Below are 21,535 nucleotides of genomic sequence, written 5' to 3'. Positions count from 1 at the left end.
ATCTTCAGTGATAATTTATCAAATTTGGGGAAAAAATGAACCATGGGTGGGGGGACACAATGGAGAGAGCAATCCTATGGCCCATAAACAGACAGTGACCATAGGATATTACAGATCTCTGGCACTAAGGTCTGAGACACCGCTCTGACCTTGGACCCAGAGAACCAAGCTCCCCTCCACTTTGCAACTGGCGAGGAGACAACAGTGCCGGCAGCTTCTCCCAACCATAAAAGCCTGAAAGCACCCTGGGTTGCTTATTAGGAAACTGGAGGACTTATGTTCCAAAATGTATATAATGTTCTAAATTTGGCCACTCACGGATCTTCGCAGGTCATTGAGCAGGGGGTTGGACTTGATGGCCTTGTAGGCCCCTTCCAACTCTGCTATTCTATGATTCTATGATTGATTCTATGATCCATTTCTAGTCTTGCTATTTCTATCCCACCCACTTCTTTAGCACAGTGCTTCTCTCCCTCTTAGCCTCTAGCTCTGCTCTTTCTATACCCCTTTGCCTTGCTCTCCCCATCCCCTGCCAGCCTCCAGCCTCGCGATTCCCGCTAACTCTTTAGCTCACTGCTTCTCCCCCTCTTAGGCTTCTCCCCCTCTTTCCTGCTTCTCTACCCCTTTGCCTTGCTGTTTCACCCCTCTTGGACTCTAGCCTTGCTCTTTCTCTTCCTTCCAGTCCTTTGCCTTGCTATTGTTGTTTCCTTTTTACAGGGACTTTGTAACCTAGGAGGGCATTACAATGTGTCCTACCTGCAGTCTGAAGTTGTTCAGCCCAACTCAGCATTCTACCACCTCATTGGATGTGTAGACAAGGCCATAATATATAAACACATACACAAAGACACCTTTAGCTAGAGCCATCCAAAATATGTTCCCCACAAGGACAGCATTTTGGATTAACTATAAGATTCCTTAGTTTTCAAGAGGCAGCAGTTCGTTCATTCCCTCTCCCTCTCCCTCCCCCCCCCCTCTCTCTCTCTCTCTCTCTCTCTCTCTCTCTGTGTGTGTGTGTGTGTGTGTGTGTGTGTGTGTGTGTGTGTGTGAGAGAGAGAGAGAGAGAGAGAGAGAGAGAGATGGGGAGTGCTGAAGATTGATTTGCTACTCATACAAAAGCGAGTCACTGTCTGTCTCCAGTCATAATTTTTAAAAAGCTTAGAGAAATATCTGCTTCTTAGGGCTGTTTTGTCTGAATCAGACGTCTGGTCTTTTTGAAGCCAGTTCTCCATCAGTTACAGTACATGAGTCTCTTCCCACTAGAATGTTGTTTCACCATCTTGTACACAGTGATGACTTTGTATGTTATAATGTCTGAGGGCCAATATGGCCGTCCCTTAAGAAGTTCAAAATAAATACAATGTTCTGTAGGAAAGTTTAGTATGAAGTTTCCCAGGGAAGATGGTGGCAATGATGGTTGAAAATCCACCATTTGATTTTGTTTCTGAACAACAACAACAACAACAACAACAACAACAACAACAACAACATAACATAACATATTATCTCTGACTTGAAGAATGATTGACATGGGAAGGAAATGCACCTGGAAGTGTATCAGGACTGCAGTTGACTCTGCACTGAACCTTATACATTTTTTTACTGTGTTCTTGTCTAAACATGCATTGGATTGCACCCTGATTTTATTCTGCAGCTAGATTGAAGAGGGGTAGGCTGTGAATTGATTCCAGAGTTCAAATTCAGGTTTCACTATGGCTCTTTTCAGAAGACTCATTAAACCATGGCTTTAACCATTTTGCAAAAGCCTTATTCACCATGGTTAAAGCTGAGAGAGAGAGAGAGAGAGAGAGAGAGAGAGAGAGAGAGAGAGAGAGAGATGGACTGATAAACCTTCCTGCTTCTTTTACCTTTCTGTCCTTGCTCATCACTCTGCTTGTTTGCTTGATGCTGTTTTGCACACCACTCTGGTTATAGAAGAGAGGGGAGCCCTCTGTCCAAAGTATGAAGGAAGACGTGTTTGGGTTGAGAGGTGTAGCGTCAAAGGAATCAATAAACAGAGTTGGGCATTTATTGAAACCAGTTCTGCTCCTTCCTCCTCCCCCTCCCAGCCCCTCCCTGGGCCTTTTTCAGAGCTGACCATTTGTGGAACAGGAAACGTCAGAGCTCTGAGCTGCTGCGGGCCCCTACTCAGTTGGAATGATTTCCTTTCAGGCTGTCCCGTTATCTTTTAGCTGGCAGGACGTTCCCCCTCCCTCTCTCCCTCCGTGCTCTGAAACCCCTCTCTCTGCCTCTCCCCCACCCTTGTTCCTCTTAAACACACACACACACACACACACACACACACACACACACACACACACCGTTTACTGCCAAAAAAGTCCATCCTCCGCCCCCTCCCCAGCTAACTTCCTTCCAGCATTTCCTGAGCTGGATAATCCCAGGATTTGTAAAAACAGGGGAAAGGGGAGAGCGAGAGCGAGTGCCTTAATGCAGAAAACTCATTCCTTGTTCTTCTAACATTGTCTGATGGCTGCAACAAAAAGAGGGCTTTAAAAAGTAGAGGTACACAGACTTGCTTGGTTCTCTCTTCTGTCACTTTGTATTTCTCTCTCTTTTTACAAGTTGATGGAAGACAGGATTTGGAGTGTCTGATGGACCCACAAGACTCTCTGAAGGACCCACAAGATCTGGCTTGATTTGGCTTTGGAGGTTCCTGGAACCCAACGGCAAGGAAGTGAGAAACTTAACTAACATCTGCCCCGTGTTGCCGATTTCATTGGAGGCATTAGTTCACCACCATCCACCTCCCTCTTTGGAGAACCCATCTGAACTTGGGCTATGATCTCTCTGCTGCTGCCTGCTGGAGATCTCCGTATTGTCCTGACCTCTCCCTTCTGCGACAGCCGCGGCCACAAGAGCTTAACATCTGGTGGAGATTAATGTGGATACATTCAGCTGGAAGTTCTTCTGGACTTTTGATGTCGCTGACTGGAAACGAGACACGGGCAACGAGGGTCTGAGGAGAAGGGGGAGCTTGTGCACTTGTCCGGTGCAAAACGAGGGGGTGGGGGGGAAAGGAAGGAGGGGGGCAAACCTCTTTTTGGAACTAACTCATGAAGAACAAGGGAGGAAAGCCGAAACTCAAGAGGAAAGGAGCCACAAACGTCTTCGGCTGTGATCTGACAGAGTATCTGGAGAGCTCAGGACAAGATGGTAATTTTTTTAAAAAATTGCCTCTTTATTTCTTAATTTGTGTAGAGGTGGGTCTGTTGTGGTCCCTTTGGGCTGGGAGGATTAATGGTTTGCAGCTGTAAAACATGGAATTACTTTATCTGGTGTGAATAGTGCCTATTGCCTTGTTCTACCAGTGACCGACCAGCAATGTGCTTAGCTCAGTGAAATGTTTTGCTGTGTTGCAGAGAGAGAAAGAGAGAGAGAGAGAGAGAGAGAGAGAGAGAGAGAGAGAGAGAGAGAATGTTTAGATATTTACTCCCAAGACTATAGAGCAGGGATATTTTTTACATCTCAAGGTGGGGAGCAAGAAGAGGCTTCGAGAGGGCTATTTAGGCTTTGCCTTTTTCAAGATGCTCTGAACCCTGAACTGAAATCAATGGGAATGGAAGGCAGTCAGGAGTTCTCAAAGCAAGGGTTACAGAGAAATGGCCACAGGGATGTTGAGGCCCCAAGAAGGTCCCTATCACTCCCTAACTTGAAAGACTGGGTTGTGGGAAAAGTTGGGCTAAAGTGGGAGCAGCCACCAACAGTATTTCCTGCATTTTACTAGAACCCTCTATCTCTTGCCTATAATCAATTTTCTCAGATGAGCATATGATGTGTCAGACTGTGGGCGGCGATGGTGCTGATTTGTTTTTGAAGCGGATGGTCAGAGATAGAGAGAGTCGCAGAATATCTTTCTTAAATGTGGGCTGGGTGGCAAGGCATATGGCTGAGTCTTTGAAGAGAAGAAAGACGTCCCCCCCTTCTTTTTCTTCTTCTTGGAAAACTGTACGTTTTCAGATACATTTAGGGTTGTCCCCATCCTGTTTGCCATCTGCATGTCGTTCCAAGTTTGGAGTGATTTGGCTTCTTAAAACTCAGACTTTCCAAGGCAGGAGCTCCTTTAGCAATGTTATTAGGGTGTTCCTTCAATAATGGTGGGTGACAGTAATTTCTGCCCTCTGTGGAATGAATGCCTCAGAAAGGAAGTGTAGTCATATAACCGATGAAACTGGGACTTCACTGTTAAGACAGTGCCATGAGCTGCCAGAGTACATTGTGTCACTCTTGTGTTCCGACTCTTATACATTCATGTTTCTGGTCATAGCACAAAGCACGTTTTCACGGATCAGTCTATAATAAGAAGTTGAATGCAATTGGCAAATGTGCCTGCCATCCACAAGCATGACTGTGACTATTGGAAGCAGTGCCGAAATGCAGCCACCTCTGGGTTGCAGCTTTTCTCAGTTGGCTGTCCATAGCTCTGCTGCAACCCAATGCATCAAGGACAGGCAAGAAATGTGAAGGATGAATTTCAAGGGGAGATTCCAGTTCTTCCAGGTCACAACTTATGACCTCCCAAGCCAGCCATGTTAACTATAGGATTATGTGAGCCCGCTTTCCCATTGCATTCTTTATCAGAAGCTTTGCTGGGATGGGACCTTTTCAGTTGTGGCACCCAGAGAGTGGAATGTCTTCCTCAGCAAGCCTAATTGGCCTTCTTTTTAATAGCTTTTTGGTGAACTGTAAAGACATGTTTATTTTGCCTTTCGTTTGAGTTTTTGTGTCCCCGCTGCTGTGAGGAAGAGCCATTGCTCAGAAGCAGAATGCACGCATTGCATGCCAAAGGTCCCAGGTTCAAACCCAGGCATTTCCGGGTTCAAAACCTGAGAAAGACTCCTGTGCAGAGCCATGGAGTGCCACTGCCACTCAGTCTCAACAGTAATGGGCTAGATGGATGGACCAATCATCTGTCTCAGTAGAAGGCAGCCTTTGATGTTCCTGTGTATATGTTTTCTAGCTGGCTCTGGTTTTTAGCACTCTGTTTTCTATTATTTGCTTTGTTATTGCATTTTTTAAAATTAAAGTTAGCTACCCATGTTGCTGAAAGGCAGGGCAAAAAGGTTGTGCTAAATAAAAACAAATACATGTATTGTGTTTTCCATGACAACCCCACCCCTCTGCCAAATTTTATGAATTTCCAGGTATGCAGCAAATATAAAAGATATACTGAGACTCTGGTGGGCCACCATACATGGCTGGTGGACCACATTTGGCATAGTGGATTACAAGCAGGGATGTTGGAGAAATCTGCAATGGATTCAAATAAGTTTGGATTTCGCGAATCTGATCTGCCAGATTTCGCAGGAGACCGCTTTTCCAAAGTTGCCCGAAATTCTGCTGGGAAAAGAAAAGGTTTTTTCTTTGGTTGGCCGGCGGAGGGAGGGGGGAGATTTGCACAATGTGCACACGCACAGATTAATGCAAATGTGTATTTGTGAACAGGAAGGAAATTCTCATACATCCCCCCACCCCAAAATCCAGTGAGCGAATGACTGGACAGGAAAGATGCCTGGCAACCCATGAAACGCAGATGGCGCGCATTTAACAAAATCCATACAACCTGAATCACAAGTTGTGCAGCCTTGTTCTTCTCAATGCAGCCTGAGAAACAGAAACAAACTAATTATTATCTATTTTGGGGAAATGGATGATGGGGTCCTATATATCTCCAGTGAGTTAGGACTTTGTCAAGAGTTCTGCACCCCTTCCAGGGTGGTTCTGTCTACCAGCACGGCCTGAGGTGAGGAACAAAATGGGTGAAAGTGAGTTCCTTCTCATGTTGTTTGCTGAAGGGCATGTCCCATTGGCCAGCCCTGTGTGATCTAGTAATGAAAGGCTCTATTGTTACAGGAACCATTAGAAGGATGCGAGTTAGATCATAGGGTGTAGGTTCAATCTTAAGGGTAACAGGCAGCAGAAGAGACGTCGGAGTTTTTATTCCTTTGTTCTTTGGTAATGCAAGGAAGTGGCATAATATTAAAGCCAAATCCATCTCTAGGTAGCTGGGAGGGCAGATGGGGGTCAAATGTCACTGCCAAGAGTTTTAGAAACCGTCAAACCTCCCAAATTGGAACCTCTGAGTTGGAAATGGCATCAGTAATGACAGGCCACCGGCCACTGGGAGAGCAACTTCTATTCAAACACTAACAACCAATAGGGATCAAGCAACAACTTTGCAAGAAGGGATTTTCTACCTCTGATATGTGATTCACTTTATCTCCTGTGCCGAGAGTATGAACACAGTGATGAATCTGGCAGCTACTCATTTGTAAGGAAGGATTTAGAGTTCCTCGGAGATCTTGTTTCTTCCCTGAGCTGGCACATAATGCCAGGCTCATGCATTTCCCACTTCTCATTCAAAGTAAAAATTTCAGATGTGGGGCTGTGTGAAGGCTGATGTATTTCCTCCCACACCCCTACTAATGCACACCGAAGGATTAATTAGAAGAGTGTGCATGTGGGCAAATGTGGGGAAGGTTTCTGGCAAATCACACAATGGCTTTGTTCAACTTTATTTTTGTGCAGGCAGCAGTGTTACCTTGTGCAGCACTGATCCTAATTTCCAGCTCTTTTTAGGATTTAGGAAAGGCTACTGGCTAGCTAGCTCCACTTTTGGAAAAGAGATCTCCACTAAAAGGAATATCTAGATGTAGTCACAGGAAGTGGTTTGGCAGTTCTATGCAGCTTTCTTCCCTCTGGGTCATCTCTTAGCAATCACCCTTGGCTTACGTAAAGGGGAAGGAGGGGAGGAAACCGTGCTCCCAGAACAGCTTATATTTGGCTGAGATGTCAGCCCAACCTCTTGCATGATTGTTACTAAGGAGCAGAAGTGTTCCTTTTGCCCTGGCTGTGGGAGGGGGGGAGGTTTTTCCATAGGGAGCTTCTTCAAGTGAAGATTAAACTGGCCAAGCCAATGGGTGGGTTGAAACAAAATGCAGGAGGGTTTCTCCGGGCCCCACAATCAGCAGAGCAAGAAACAAGGAAATCAGGCACATGGACACCCCCAGGGCAGATGAATAGCATACCTTCATATGTACTGTGGTTCACACCACTACAAAGCTATTCATATTGCCACTACTGTGATCACCTTGATTTTAGAAACAGTGTGATTCCCCACCAGCTGCGTCCAGATCATCATCCCATTTTTCTGTCCTTCGTTTCCCCACCTATCTTTTCCCTTTCATTTGCATCACTGCAGCATACTTATCACATGTAAACTGTAAAATATGTGTTCACAACATGAGTCTCTGTGCTGCCCAAGCAGCATGTAGCAGTAGAAAAATAGGCACTCACTTAATTCATACATTATGTTTTATGCACCTTTTTATGGTAATACCAATGACACGGACATTAATTTTGGCGTTGCAAAGTAATAAAAAAGCAATGAATGTGAGAGATGGCTTGAAAGATGGGAGAAGGAAGGGTCAATTGTTGGGAAATCTAGAACACCTGAAGAATAGGTACTGATGTACTTTCCCCCCACTCCATTTCCTGGCTTTCACATTGGCACTGAGTACTTAATAGTAAACTTGGGTTTGAAGAGTACCTTTAAGTGTTACACAGTGAGAGGGTATGCAAGTGGCCAGAAGTTCACAAATTATGTCTGGACTTAGTAACCAAAATTATTTCTACTAGGCAGTAAGAATATAGTAAATGTGTATCTGCACACATGCAGAGTGCTTTTCCCAAAGCTAATAGCACAGATGGCATTGACCTTAAGCCTGAGTTGCCTGCAGGTCTCCCACATTGCCCCCACATCCCTAGCAAGCCCCAGCACAGCACAGCAAGCATCTGCTTTCAAAATCAGGGTTAAAGAGCTAGGAAACATAGTCTTTCCCTCTCTCCCCTCCCCACAAAAAACCCACTCCAGATTTTTCTTCTTTCCATGCAGTAGGTCCTTTTCACAAGCCAGTCTTTTGTTGTTGTTGTTGTTGTTGTTGTTGTTGTTGTTGTTGTTGTTTTATCTTAACCAATCTCAGGAAGACAATGAAAAGGGAACTGGTGTCCCCACTCCTTTTCTTTCTGGTGTGGAAAAGGATTGTGTGAGAGAAGTCAGTGCAAGTGAAAGTGGGAAACGGAAAAGAGCTAAAGGAAGTAAAAAGGATATTTGAAATTGCCTTCTCCCTTCTTCCATCCAGTCAGTCAATCAATTTACAAAGCAAATCTTTGTTGTTCTTAAGAAATCTTTGTGCAATTGGAGCTTGTTCATTTGGAAGGAATACATTCGCAGGGTGAGGGGTGGAGGGTGGGGGTTCAAAAATCTTTTAGCTGCTCCTGCTGAATTCGAGGAGATAGTGCTGTGGAAGGGGGGAGCAAATGAGACTTCATGGGGCGGGGAAGCAGCTTTGCATATGGCTAGGGAGGGAAATGTCCTGAGCCACTCTGGAGAAAAATTGAAAATGGTGTGGCCATGGCTTTTCCCTGAGCCCACCAATGAGATCAGTAATATTCCCAGTAAGGGAAGGAAAAGACAGAAACCTTTGCTTAGTGCTGTCCAGAACTAGAGAACCGACTCTCTCCCAAAAACCTACCCCAGGTTTATCTGACTCTAATGCAAATTCCTTCTCTGAGGATTCTTGTTTGCCAAAATTGAAGACTTTCATGCCACTGGCTAGTTGGCTAGTGGCTTTGTTGAAGGCTACAAGGGCCTCATCATAGGTCTGCTTTTCATGCCTGCGTAATGTGCCAAGAGGGCTGTTGTGCACTTCAGTCCACACATCTGGTACCCATGTGCATCTTGGCCACAGAGAAATCCTCAAGTTTCCCTTCTTGCGCCTAACAGCAGAAGTGTCGAAAGGAGGTGCACAAGTCACGTGTGCGTTTTCCTCGCGTGAGATTTTAGGGTTATATTAGAGTTACTGAAATTGGGCAATCGTGATCAAAACCTCATGTCAGCTTCTTCCACTTTCTCTTTTAAATAAAAAAGGAAATTTCTCAGCACCATTGCAACTCTTGTGGTTGCAGATACTTTTTCAAGCTTTATGTTGTAACCATGAAAGATGGAAATGACTTCTGTGTTGTTCAGTTTTATTTTATTTTTAGTTTATGTAGCTCATCCTAGAAACTCCATCTTTTCCTGGGCTGTAAAGCCCACAATTTCTTGTTCAAGCAAAATGAGCACTCCCTTAGCTTTCTGGGCATTTATACTAAGTTGGGCTTTAAGGATTTAGTGGTTGGATGATGATTGGGCAAACAGGCAAGCAGCCCAATCCAGTTAATGTTTACTCAGAAATAAATCCCACTGTGTTCAGCCTAAACCTGCAATTCTGAGTGCATTTACTTCAAAGTAAACGTCATTGAATACAGTGGGTTGTATTTGTGAGTAAACATGAAAAAGTTTGGGCTAAGCCTAAAATACTGTAACAAAATATCAAGAAAGGCGAATGTTAGGAAGGGACACTTGTAGTCAGAAATAGAAAATGGGGTATCAGCCAGACTTCGGCATTACCAAAAAGAATCAAGGGTCTTTGATGGATCACAAACTGAATACAAGGCAACAAGGTTATGCTGTCTTATAAAATGTAAAATGGTATTTATTGCATCCGTTTCTTTGTTAGATAAATGGTCTTCTTCTGCATTGTACTGGAATCTGCCTTGTAATTTTATTTCGCTGGGCAGACATTTATTTCTGTAATATTTTGAATTATAGTTTAATATAAGTTTTAAAAATGAAACAAAAAAGCCCAATACTATAAAAATAGAAAATAGATTGAAAACATGGTGATGATCTATATTAACCAATGCAACCAAATAGTCATGCTGCTGGACAGGAACAGTGTTGCAGCTTCCATATGAAGACGAATTGAGTAAGCTTTGCAATGGACTTGGGGTGGGGAACCCTTTTCAGGCAGCAGGGCCACATTAAATTTCAGAGAAGCTCTCGGGGGCTGCATTCCAGTTGTGGGTGGGGCCAAAGGCAAAAGAGGTGTGGCCAAAACAAAAAAAATAGTGTATTGTAGCTTGCTCCTAGTAATTACACCTTAGGAGAGGCATTTCAGCCTTTTAGAATGGGGAAAAACTGCACAAAACTGGGGAAACAACTAGGCCAGATGCACACCTTGTATCAAATCATTACGAATGTGGAATAAAAAGCAGAGAAAAACACTTTGAGTTCCATCACACCAGGGTTTTACTGCACTTTCTTCCTGCCTTGTTTACCGTTTTGCCCCACAACCCCCACACAACATTGTCCCTGTCCTGCAGTCATCTTGCTTCTTCCCCTCCATTTTCTGTGTTTTTCTGGGGCAGGGAAAGTGTGTTATTTTTTCTCCATGTGGGATAAAACTGCCCTTCTGTCCCCATATATTGCCATCCTCCCGCTATGTTGCATGACTTCCCTTCTTGGGAGCATGTGTGTTGAAGGGTGGTCTTACTGACAAAAGAAGAGAGTGGGGGTAGTTTTCCTCCAGTCCGTAGAACCACTCAACTGGAAAGGGAGAGGGAGGGAGAGAGGCTGTGTGAAGACCCCATGCAGAAGGGAGCATCATCACACCTCTAAAGGCAGAAACAGCGCTAAAGCGCTAGACAACAAAGCGCAGGAAGGCACCACGCCCAGCATCATGCCCATCAACCACAAGGAGCAATGAACTGGAGGGGGAAGGAGAAGGGGACGAGGTGGGGGCGGGCGCAATAGCGGAAGAGCGAACAAGTGAAAAGAGATTTCGCCAATACAATGGTGATACCAGGAAGGCATGTGAAAGGGACCAGCGCTTGATGCGCTAATGAAATAGAGGCGGAAACCATGGATTGTACCTGTGGAAAAAAAGTAGATGTGATGGACCCCTTTGAAAGCAGTATATGGAATGTGGATTGTGCCAATAATTATCAATGCATTTCAGTAGTGTAGATCTAGTCTTGGTGTAGGCAACCTGGTGCCCTCCAGATGCTTTGGACTACAACTCCCATAAACCCCAGCCATGATAGCCAACAATCAGGGATTATGGTCATTTTTTACGCTGAGCCTTCCCTAGCAGTCATCACAAAATCTAGGCATCTTGGGAATATCTGAGATGGGAGATGGGCTTTCATGCTGTTTGCGGCATAGTTTGTACTCTTGCTCTTTGTTCCTCTGAACAGTGATATTTTCTGTGGAGTCTGCAGTTTGATTTGAGAAGTTCTCTTTGAGCCAAACTCTAAACCTGCTGTCCAGATGTGAATTTGAGTTGTCTGTATCATGTGGTTTTTTCTCTGCCTCTCTGCACTCTTATGCCTGCATGGGCATATACTTTTATGACAGTGTGGTATGTTCTGTGTGTGTGTGTGTGTGTGTGTGTGTGTGAGAGAGAGAGAGAGAGAGAGAGAGAGAGAGAGAGAGAGAGAGCAGGAGGGAGTGCATTTAGATGTTTTTCATTGTTGCCTGGAGACAGGCAGCCATTTAGCAGTGAGGCCACTGAGGAAGCACACTCATGCCAGTTGCAACACATGTCAAGGGTCAGCTTTAGGGGGAGGGGCTTTTAAATTCTATTTCAGGAGAACCCGGATTTGTACGAGCCTGATTGGTTAGACCTTTCATCTAACGTACAGCATGTCCCCATCCCCCAAATGCTCAGAGCAAGGCTGTGCACAGTGCTGATTGGTTGGCTGCTGTGTCAGTCAGGAAGCCATGCCCCATGACTCAATTTTAAAATGCAAAGAGAGAGAGAGAGGGGAGAGAGAGAGAGAGATGGAAAAAGCCTTTTAGGCCCAAACAAAGCACCTAACAAAGTTTCAATCAGATAACCATGCCTGGTGTTTGGGTGTGGGGTAAACATGTGAACCGCCCAGAGAGCTTCGGCTATGGGGCGGTACACAAATGCAATAAAATAAATAGATAAATAAACATGCCCAAAATAAAATACAGCCTGCCTGTCAATCCTCCTCCCATGCTTCAATCAGCTTTCATTCTGGAGCCAAGTACCTGTGTCATACCAAAGTCAAGCTGGGAACGAGGAATATTGGCCTCACAGCAAATCCCTGCCCCTTGCTTTTTGTGTGCATGTTGATGACCTGTAAGAACTTGCAGAGCAGCGTTCAGGCTGGTTACCCCCCCCCTCCCCAAATGTGCAATATAGGGGCTGAATCTGCAATAATTGTTCCACAGCCCTCCAGTCCCACATTGACTATGCAGCGTGCAGTACATTCAGCCCCAAACACCTTATGCAGCATGTGGAGGTGGGGTTTAAATCCTTCTTTCCCACTTATATTTGAGGGTTAGGGGTGTCTTTGGCAGTGAGGCGGAAGCGGAAGCCGAGCTCTCAGACCCAGATCGCTCTTACCCCGGCAGCAGGAGGCCAGCGGGGAGGCGGCGAGGAGGCGGCTGGGCAGCCTCCTCCTCCTCCGTCTCTTCTGGGCTGCCGTCTACACCATCGTTTTGGGGTCGTACTGGGGCGCATGCATGCGCTTTCAGTACGACGTGTAGACAGGGCCTCTCTCTCTACAACTCCAGGATACTACTCAGCTTAAAGGATGCTTTTGAAGAAAAAGAATTAATATGGGCTCCATTTCACAGCACTGCCTTGAGCAGGGGGTTGGACTCGATGGCCTTATAGGCCCCTTCCAACTCTACTATTTTATGATTCTATTCTATGAGATTCAGTGGAGGAAGATTGGCTGACTGAACCAACCCCACTTTCCTTCTTCTTAAAGAGAGTTTATTCTCATCTGCTCTCAACATTCTGTGCTTCCTGGAGGTCTAGCAGCATGTACCGCCCCTGTCATGTTGCTTTGGTTTCTCTTTCCTTTTTTAATTTAAAAACCAAAGATGTTTCTGCATATTTGGGGTTCCACCGGATATGTAGAACACCCCCCTCCCATGCCTCAGAGCAGCCAGTTTTCTTGTCCCATTGGTCGACACCGTGCCACCCCCGTTTAATGTTAGAGGGAATGATACGTGGCGAGCAAAGTGTACAAGCGAGTCCTTATTTATGGAACAGAGCAGAATGTAAATAGTGGCTTATACCAAAATAAGTATGGTCTGTGGGCGTAAACTGCAGTCGATGCTGGCATATGTGCAAAATATCTCTTAAGTTCATATATATGTTTTTCCACCTCTTGGGCAAGAACCTGACTTGGCTGCTTGAGCTTTTTGTAGTCTGAAATCTCCCAGCTGAGTGTAGGACTTCCAGCATTCTAGGCAGGAATAATATGAGCTAGGTCTTCCCATAGTTCAGTCACCAACAAAGAGAGTGCCCTTGAGCATGTACAGGTTACATTTCTTTCACCTTTGATTAATCAGAGCTTGCTTGCACATCTGAGATTATAGGTGCAGAGTTTTGCATTCAGATGGCATGGTATCTAATCAATTTTGAGGTCTGACACCTCTTTTTTTAAAAAAAAACAAAAAACCCAACAACAACCAAAATACACACACACCAATGTCCACTGACTGATTGATTGAAAGGAAAAAAAATTCTTGATTATACCACATGACTATGTTTTTAAAATTTCTTAACAGGCCTGATTAAGTGCACCCAAATTCTCTGAATCATGAAAAACTTAATTCATGCTGGGTTTCAGAATGTACCCAGGTTCAGTTTCCTTTAGAACAGAGGTGGGCAATGTGTGGCCTAAAACTCCTATCATTCCTCATCATTGGCTAGGCTGACTAGCACTGATGGGAATTGTAGTCCATAACATCTGGAGGGTCACAATTTGCCCACTCCTGCTTTAGAAGGATGTCACACGAGGCTTTTGGTATGTTATAATACCTATATTTATTTACACATTTACAGGTTAAGCATAGGTAGAAGTGCACAGCTTTAACCCAACTCCAGTGGGCAGTGCTTCTCCATCAGATTTCTAGGTGTGTGTGTGTGTGTGTGTGTGTGTGTGTGTGTGTGAGAGAGAGAGAGAGAGAGAGAGAGAGAGAGAGAGAGAGAGAGAGAGAGCTCCTTCTGATTCTACCAGAGATCAACCAGGTCCTCTCTGTGTCACTTTTCCATCTTATTCTGAAATGGGCAGAGTTGTCCTTTGTGGTTTACTCCACAGGCACCTGGATTACAACATACCTTAGGTCAGAGGTGGGAAAGGCCTCCTATTCAGATACCTGCTGGTCCTTTAGTATCAGCTAATCTCCCTACAAAGGGAGACTACATAGCACTGTGTCAGGACTATTTACAAGTCCAAGGCTCTGACCAGGTATATCTCATGCAGTTTACCCTGATAGCAAACCTGTTCAAGAGACAAGAATCACTGCGTCATCCATCCTAGCCCCCCCAATCCCATAATACTATGTTACAACAATGTCATGGAACCTCTGCCAAACCCGTGCTGCTCTGGTAATGCCTTGTAGGGGCAAATGTCATAGCTCCTTCCCATGGAAATATTACTGGGAAGCAAAATTGATGTAGGAAGTAACCACAATTTGCCCCATTGTGGGTCTCCTTCATATGATGATGTGGGAACAGACCCGGGTGGGGGTGGCTTTAGCCACAGCCAGCACTTGCTTGGGTTTTTGGACCAACAAAACCTTTTATTGGGTTTTTGGTCCACCACTGTTTTTCCACAATTCTCAGTGGCCTATTCCACATAGTTCTTGGGAATTGCGGCTTATAGTTTCTCAACAGGTCCTAGTTCCATTTCCCTGGTTCCGAAGTGCTTCTGTTGCTTAAGCAGTCAACACACAGACTGCCTCAGTTCAGTGTGCAAGGATGCCTTCCTTTTTTGCTTCTTATTTTCTCATATGCCATCCATCCTTCCTTTATGCCTATTATCTGCTCCTGAGCAACAGAAGTACTTAAAAGAAGCAAACCATTTTTTTAATTTTTTTTTACATATAGGCCCCATTCAGAAGACATCTTAAACCATAGCTTTAACCATGGTGATTAAGCTAGAAAGCTGGGCTGTGTTCAGAAGACACCTTAAACCACAGCTTTAACCATGGTGATTAAGCTAGAAAGCTGGGCTGTGTTCAGAAGACACCTTAAACCACAGCTTTAACCATGGTGATTAAGCTAGAAAGCTGGGCTGTGTTCAGAAGACACCTTAAACCACAACTTTAACCATGGTGAATAAAGCAAAAAGCCTTATTCAGCCATGGTTTACGGTGTCTTCTGAACACGGCCTGGCTTTTTTGGCTTAACCACCATGGTTAACACCATAGTTTAAGGTGTCTTCTGAATGGGCCCATAATGACAACAGACAGCCTTATTTAAAAACACAAGTTTAATCAAACTGATGGTGTAATTCTTGAATAAGTTTGTCTCCTTATCCCCTAGCCCCACTTGCATTGTGTTCTTTTTTTGGAAAGGTACAAAATGTGTATATAATGTGCTAAAAATATTTATAGATGAAAAACAAATATCTAATGAAATATAATAAATAAAGTAACCAACTTTATTTGAAGCAGGTGGACTTCCATTTGCTGCATCAGTAAGTTGTGCCTAGTAAACATGTTACCCCAAGCAGCTACCGAGGTCTGCCTTAAGAAGAGCCATGCTGGACCAGACCAAGAGTCGATGTAGTCCAGCATTCTGCTCACACAGTGGCCAGCCAGCTAGTGAAACCCACAAGGACCTAAGTGCAACAACACCCTCCCTTGCCTTTTGGCAAGGACAGCCCTAAGAAGGCTAATGAGGTGGGGGGAGAGAAAGGCCCTTGGAAAGCAAATTATTTGAAACACTGAAGTGCAGAAAGATAACCTGTCCACACAAATATACTTTTGAATATCACCAAGTAGTTCACATGTGAAGTCCACTGCTTATGTACTAATCATAGCAGGTCTGTAAATGCGTACATGTCTGATTGCATGGAGCAAGTACCTCCAGGGATGATTTTGTACATGAAAGGATAGCAGGTGTTTGATGTGCCACACTTTACTAAAGGTTCAGGCAGACAGCCTGATAGCTGTTCAGCCGTCAGTGTTCGTTCAGATTTTCAGCAGAAATCAGATTTGCATAACTGACTCCTTTTTTCAGAACCTAATTACATGTGGCATTAAACATGTCAAACGTGCAAAGTGGTGCGAGGTGGTTTTTTTGGAAAAAATAGTAGTACGTAAGAACATAAGACGAGCCCTGCTGGATCAGACAAAGGGCCATCTAGTTCAATATTCTGTTCACACAGTGGTCAACCAGCTGCCCATGGCAGGGCATGAGTGCAAGAGCACCCTCTCACCCATGTTCCTCAGTAACTGTGAGAGCCTGTGTGTCCCTTTTGAATCAGGCCCACAGTGGGCATGTTACTCCTTGTCCCCATCCCCAGTCCTGACAAAAATTACCTTCCGCGCTTCAATTAGAGATAGGAAAATTGAACCGTGGGGTGGAGAGTGGGGATTTTTGTCTGGATTGCCATGGGGAAAGGGTTAAACCTCTGCTCCCATGTACTGCGTCTCCCCCTTCTCTTCAACTGACATGTCCTCAGGAGACTCAGTGATGGGTTACTTCAAAGGGAAATATGACAAGCCCTGTCAATGAGAGCCTTGTATTAACACTGATATCTTTGGGAGTAGGAGCCATCTGTTTGTTGCTGTTCCTTTGCTGCCCCTTTTTGTCTGAGATTATGTTTTCATTATTTCCTCAATCTGCTTCGTGTTTCCTGGGAGTTGGGGTTTATACTCTCACTGCAGTTGAACATTCACATTGCTCTCACAGTTCCCTGCTTTGTATCTGCATTTCCTTTTACAAACTTCTTGTGTTACTCTGTGCTGCATATCCTGTTTTACATTTCCCTCAGCAATTGTTGCATGAGGCACACATATTGTTTGAGTGTATCGGACTCTTTCGCCTCTTCAGGGGCTGCTAAACAAATCACAGGTTTTTGGCTGCATGTTCTTTGAACCAGATTTTACAAGGACACTTTTTTCCCACATCCAAAGAGAAAGGATTTGTTTTCCTTTTCTTCAGTGGCTTCTTTTCCATCTTATGCTGAGGGGGCATTCTGCAGTATATAGTATTTTTCAGCTTTAAAAAGCACAGGCATTCTGGATGAGTGACGGTAGATATGCGAAAATTAAAATACTGGAATACTTTGTGGCCATATTTCATTTTCCAGTCTGGAGTTCAAAGTGACTTGCGGTTTTACCCAGGAGATCCTGCAAATACAACTTGTGTGAGTGTGCATCTCAGATCAGAGCTCTGGATATTTTGTTGCACTTCAGCTGCTGCAAAAATCTATGTGGTATAAAACGTGTGGTTTTATACATGTACATCTTTTCACTCTGTACGGGTTGATTCACATGTCTTGATTTTGCATGCATTTATTTAGAATATTTATTTGGAATTCATATTTATTTAGAATATATTTGGATTGACCCCTCCACTCAATGAGTGCTTGAGGCAATGTACAAGATGAATGCAAAGATAAAAGTACTTTAAATATGTTGTTCCATTTACATTCACCTCTTCTCCAAGGAACTTTAGGTGGCATACATAGTTCCCCTCCTACACCAGTTTATCCTCGCAACTACCCTGTGAGGTAGATTATGCTCGGGATGGACTTGTAGGCTTGTGGGATCTACTTTGCTTTTATTTACAGTACAAAAATCCATCAAATAGAGTCAGGTGCAAAAGAATTAAACATTTGTAATTAAAGAATTCTGATTCCATGAATTTATTTTAAATACTAGAACTGAACTGAAATCACAGTACTTTAATGCAAAAATCCACTCCTGGTTACTGCAAGTTTTCTTCGGGCGTCATCAGAAGAACATTTTATTGCACACTAGTTGCTGGGCACTCACATTTTTTTGTCGGCCCGTCTCACGATGGTGTCTGCTTCCTGTGTGCCTCCCACCCCTTCTAGCCTTCTTTGCGCCAAAAAAACACCACTCCAGTAAGGTTTTTTTTTTCAATTAATACTTTTATTTATTTTCCACAAAAAGCAGACACATAAGGTACAAAAACACAAACAAAAAAGAAACACTACAAACTATACGAAGTACTACACCACACATACATCTAGTAAAATAAACACAATACATAAGGCTATATTTCATTTAAAGCGATCTTCATTTCAGACAGCAAACATCCATTGTTTCTGTATTGCCAGGTACGAATTTCATAACAACAAGCTAATGTATATATATCAGAGGCAAAGGTACAGGTTATATATAAAACCCACAAACAAATAAATCATCCTTTTGCTGTTCTTGTATATACTCAATAAAAGGTAAGTCTGACTTATTTTTAAAGACAGAAGTTGCTGCTACCTCCTGTTGTGTGCAGGAGAAGCAACACGATCAAAATGGCCCACTGAATGGCCCATGTGCATGTTGTTTACTTCCTCTTTCAAAAGAGGAAGTAATGAGGGACAAATGTGAGGGTGGAGAAGTGACAGTAAGGAAATGTGATCCTCCCCCCCCCCCATGATGATGCTCTCCATTTCAGCATTATGGTTCACCTCAAGGGTGGGTGAAGGGAGAATCATTTTGTTGTTGCTATTGTGTTTATTTATTCTAAATATTCTTGGTTGCTTTTGAGGGCAAGCGCTCTCCCAAGGCAGCATACAACAATAAAATAAGTAGTAAAAACAGATATGGTAGTAAAAATAGTAGAACGCAGTAAAAACAGCAACGAACATTAAAAAAAATCCTCAGCAAGTGGCAGCATAAAACAAACCCTAGAACTGACAATTGGAGCTACACGCCAGTTTGATATAATGAGGGGGAATGGCAGAGTAAAATATAATGAGGGGGAACTGGCTACATGCCAGTTTGATATAATGAGGGGGAACGGCAGAGTACTATTTTTGAGGGCTTTCTCAAAAGCCTGCAATGATGGGGTCTGGCGGACCCCAATGACAACTTATTCCAGAGGTCTGGGGCCACTGCAGAAAAGGCCCTCTCTGTTAAATAGTTGTGAGTCAGAAATCCTTGCAAATATACAGAAAATCAACCATAAATCTACCAGTAGATCCTGATCTACCATCTGTCCATCCTTGGGTTAGACAGATATAATGATTGGACCACGGTCACCTGGTGAACTTCATGGCTAAGTGGGGATTTCAACCCAGGTCCCCTCAGTCATAGGCTGATGTTCTAACCAATACACCAGCCTTCCATTACCCGGTATCCTCCAGATGTTTTGGATTACAAATCCTAGCATTTCTGACCACTGACCATGCTAGCTGGGGCTGTTGGGAATTGACATCCAAAGCAGCTGAAGGCCACTGGGCAGGAGAAGCTGATCTATACCAGCATTTAGTTAAATGGGGTAACCGAGTCACCTGAAAAGCACTACATTTCACTGTATGGGTAATGACATGTGATGGGAATTATTTAGTATTGATGCCTCCTGTTAGAAAGGCATTTAGCAGTGAAAAAACCCCAAAAGACAGAACAGAATGAGCATTTCCCAGTCCACAAACACACAAAGCAAACAAGGAGACCACACCTTTCTTTAGTGAAAAAAAAAGGAAAATAGTTTACTCACAACATTCTTGCATTACAATGCAGGCAGAGTGTACAGTTTCAAAGAAAAGTTTGTTCAGCCAATTTTGTGTTCTATAACACTGGCAGACGCAAGAGAGCAAACACAACTACTCCCAGGAATGCAGAAGGGAAAGAAGGGGAGGAGCAAGAGGAACAAACCACAGGAAACCACACTGTAGGCTATAGAGTTCCTAAGGCTAGCTGTGGCCTAAATTCCTAGGAACTGACTAAATGGAAGACTGCCCCCTTCCAGCAACTTGCAGATCAAGTTGCAATTCCCAATGACATGAATGTTCTATCTGCAGTGGCTTATTCACACATGCAATCATCACATGATGCTGCGTTCAACTGATGAAAATGTCTGTGTGAACCAACGCTAAAGTCTTAATAGCTGTGAAAGTCACAATAAGCCCATATTGCCTGCCATTTAACCCTATCAGTGATGCAACCGTTCCAATTAATTTGAAACCTGTAAACCTTGGAACTTCTGACACAGTAATCCTGCCTTCTCCAGAGTCATTGCACTTGACTTCTCATAGTAGCTTTGATGTCAAACACATTGCCTCCCTGTTTCTTAACCCAGCCCCACTTGCAACAGGCACACACCCTCCAGTCCCTTTTTATCGTCTCCTTGGCAAAAAAATAATCTATCTACGGTATCAGTGAAAAAAGAAGGAAAAGATAAGCATAAAGAACATGTAAAAAATGTTCTGCATTTCATTTTTTGAAGCGTTTATCGGTTTTCATATTTAACTGAGTAAAACTTTCTTTAATGAACTCATAATAAAATACGCCAGATTTTCCAGACTTCTAAGCCTTCCCTTGGGGAACTGCTTTGGGGACTCTTTACCTCTTTGGACAATTAGGACCCAACATACTATTGAATGCAAAGATTCTTGTCTCCAGCTTTTTCTTCAACAGTGAGAACAATCTAAGGGGCAAAACAGATGTTATACGAGTGATCTGTGATTGGTTCTCACAGTTTTCTTTCTTTCTTTTAGTGTGGTTTCAGGGGATTCTGACTGAGATTGGCTGGTTCAGATTGTGGTGTTAAATACATTCATGCAAATGCGCACACATGCACCACAGACACACATCTAAAACACTTGTCCTCTAGCTGCTGTTAGCCTGTCTGGGCAAAAACAAAGGCATGCTACAGCTACCTGTATATTTTTCTTTCTGGGGTGGATGGGGCATTTATAATTAACATTGTTATAACTGTCATTATAGTATATGAAATACATTTATATACTGCTAACCTATATATATATATATATATATATATATATGTGTGGTTTACAAAGGGAATACATTAAAATAAAACTTTTATAAAACATGAAAAACAAGTACTCAGAGTACCATAATTAACAAACAGACTAGGCAGCATAATCAATCAGGGAAGGCCTAGATAAAGAGAGAGCTCTTCAATTGGCACCTAAAGCACAACAGTTGCTGCCACCCAAATATTAAGGGAAAGGGCATACCATAAATTGGGTGCCACCACAGAGAAGGCCCACTTTGAGGTGGCCGTAAATGGCAGTCTGCAGATCACGGTACAATCAGAAAGGCCTCTTCCAATTGCACAGGTCTATATTGGAGAAGTCAATCTGCCAGCTAACCCGGTCCCAAGTTGTTTAAGGTTTTATATAACAGCAGCAAACCTTGAACTTAGATGAAGCAAATTTCGATCATTATTATTATTATTATTATTATTATTATTATTTATTTATATAGCACCATCAATGTACATGGTGCTGTACAGAGTAAAACAGTAAATAGCAAGACCCTGCCGCATAGGCTTACAATCTAATAAAATCATAGTAAAACAATAAGGAGGGGAAGAGAATGCAAACAGTGCAGGGAAAAGAGTTAAAACAGCCCACTCCTCCTCTTATTTATTTTATTTCTATTTATTACATTTATAGCCGAAGCTCTCTGGGCGGGTTACAACAGTTAAAAATGGTAAACATTAAAAAGTATACAAAATTTTTAAAAAAACCCATCAGAAACATAAAAGCAACAGTATAAAAACAACAGTATCCATTTCTCCTGAATATACACACAAGTTAGTTGCTTTAAAACAATTTCTTAAAAAAAAACCCCGAGAACCTGTTAAGTTACCAGACCCCACACTTGGTGGCCCTAAGACACTGCTTAAATCTTCTTCCT

The 21,535-nt window shown here is 43.3% G+C and overlaps 1 protein-coding gene across 1 annotated transcript in view; it reads left to right on the top strand.

Annotated features, from left to right (window-relative positions):
• Positions 1 to 3,074: 3,074 nt before the first annotated feature.
• Positions 3,075 to 21,535, top strand: part of ARHGAP31 (Rho GTPase activating protein 31) — a 126,143-nt gene continuing 107,682 nt past the window's right edge. Inside the window, exon 1 of the mRNA XM_063126944.1 lies at positions 3,075 to 3,174. Within this exon, the coding sequence (XP_062983014.1) occupies positions 3,075 to 3,174 (100 nt within the window). The remainder of the gene's footprint in view (positions 3,175 to 21,535) is intronic.

This window comes from Elgaria multicarinata, chromosome 5 (genome assembly GCF_023053635.1).
Source record: "Elgaria multicarinata webbii isolate HBS135686 ecotype San Diego chromosome 5, rElgMul1.1.pri, whole genome shotgun sequence".
Taxonomy (NCBI): Eukaryota; Metazoa; Chordata; class Lepidosauria; order Squamata; family Anguidae; genus Elgaria; species Elgaria multicarinata.
Note: the sequence above shows the minus strand (reverse complement) of the source record. Positions and strands in the feature narration are given on the sequence as shown.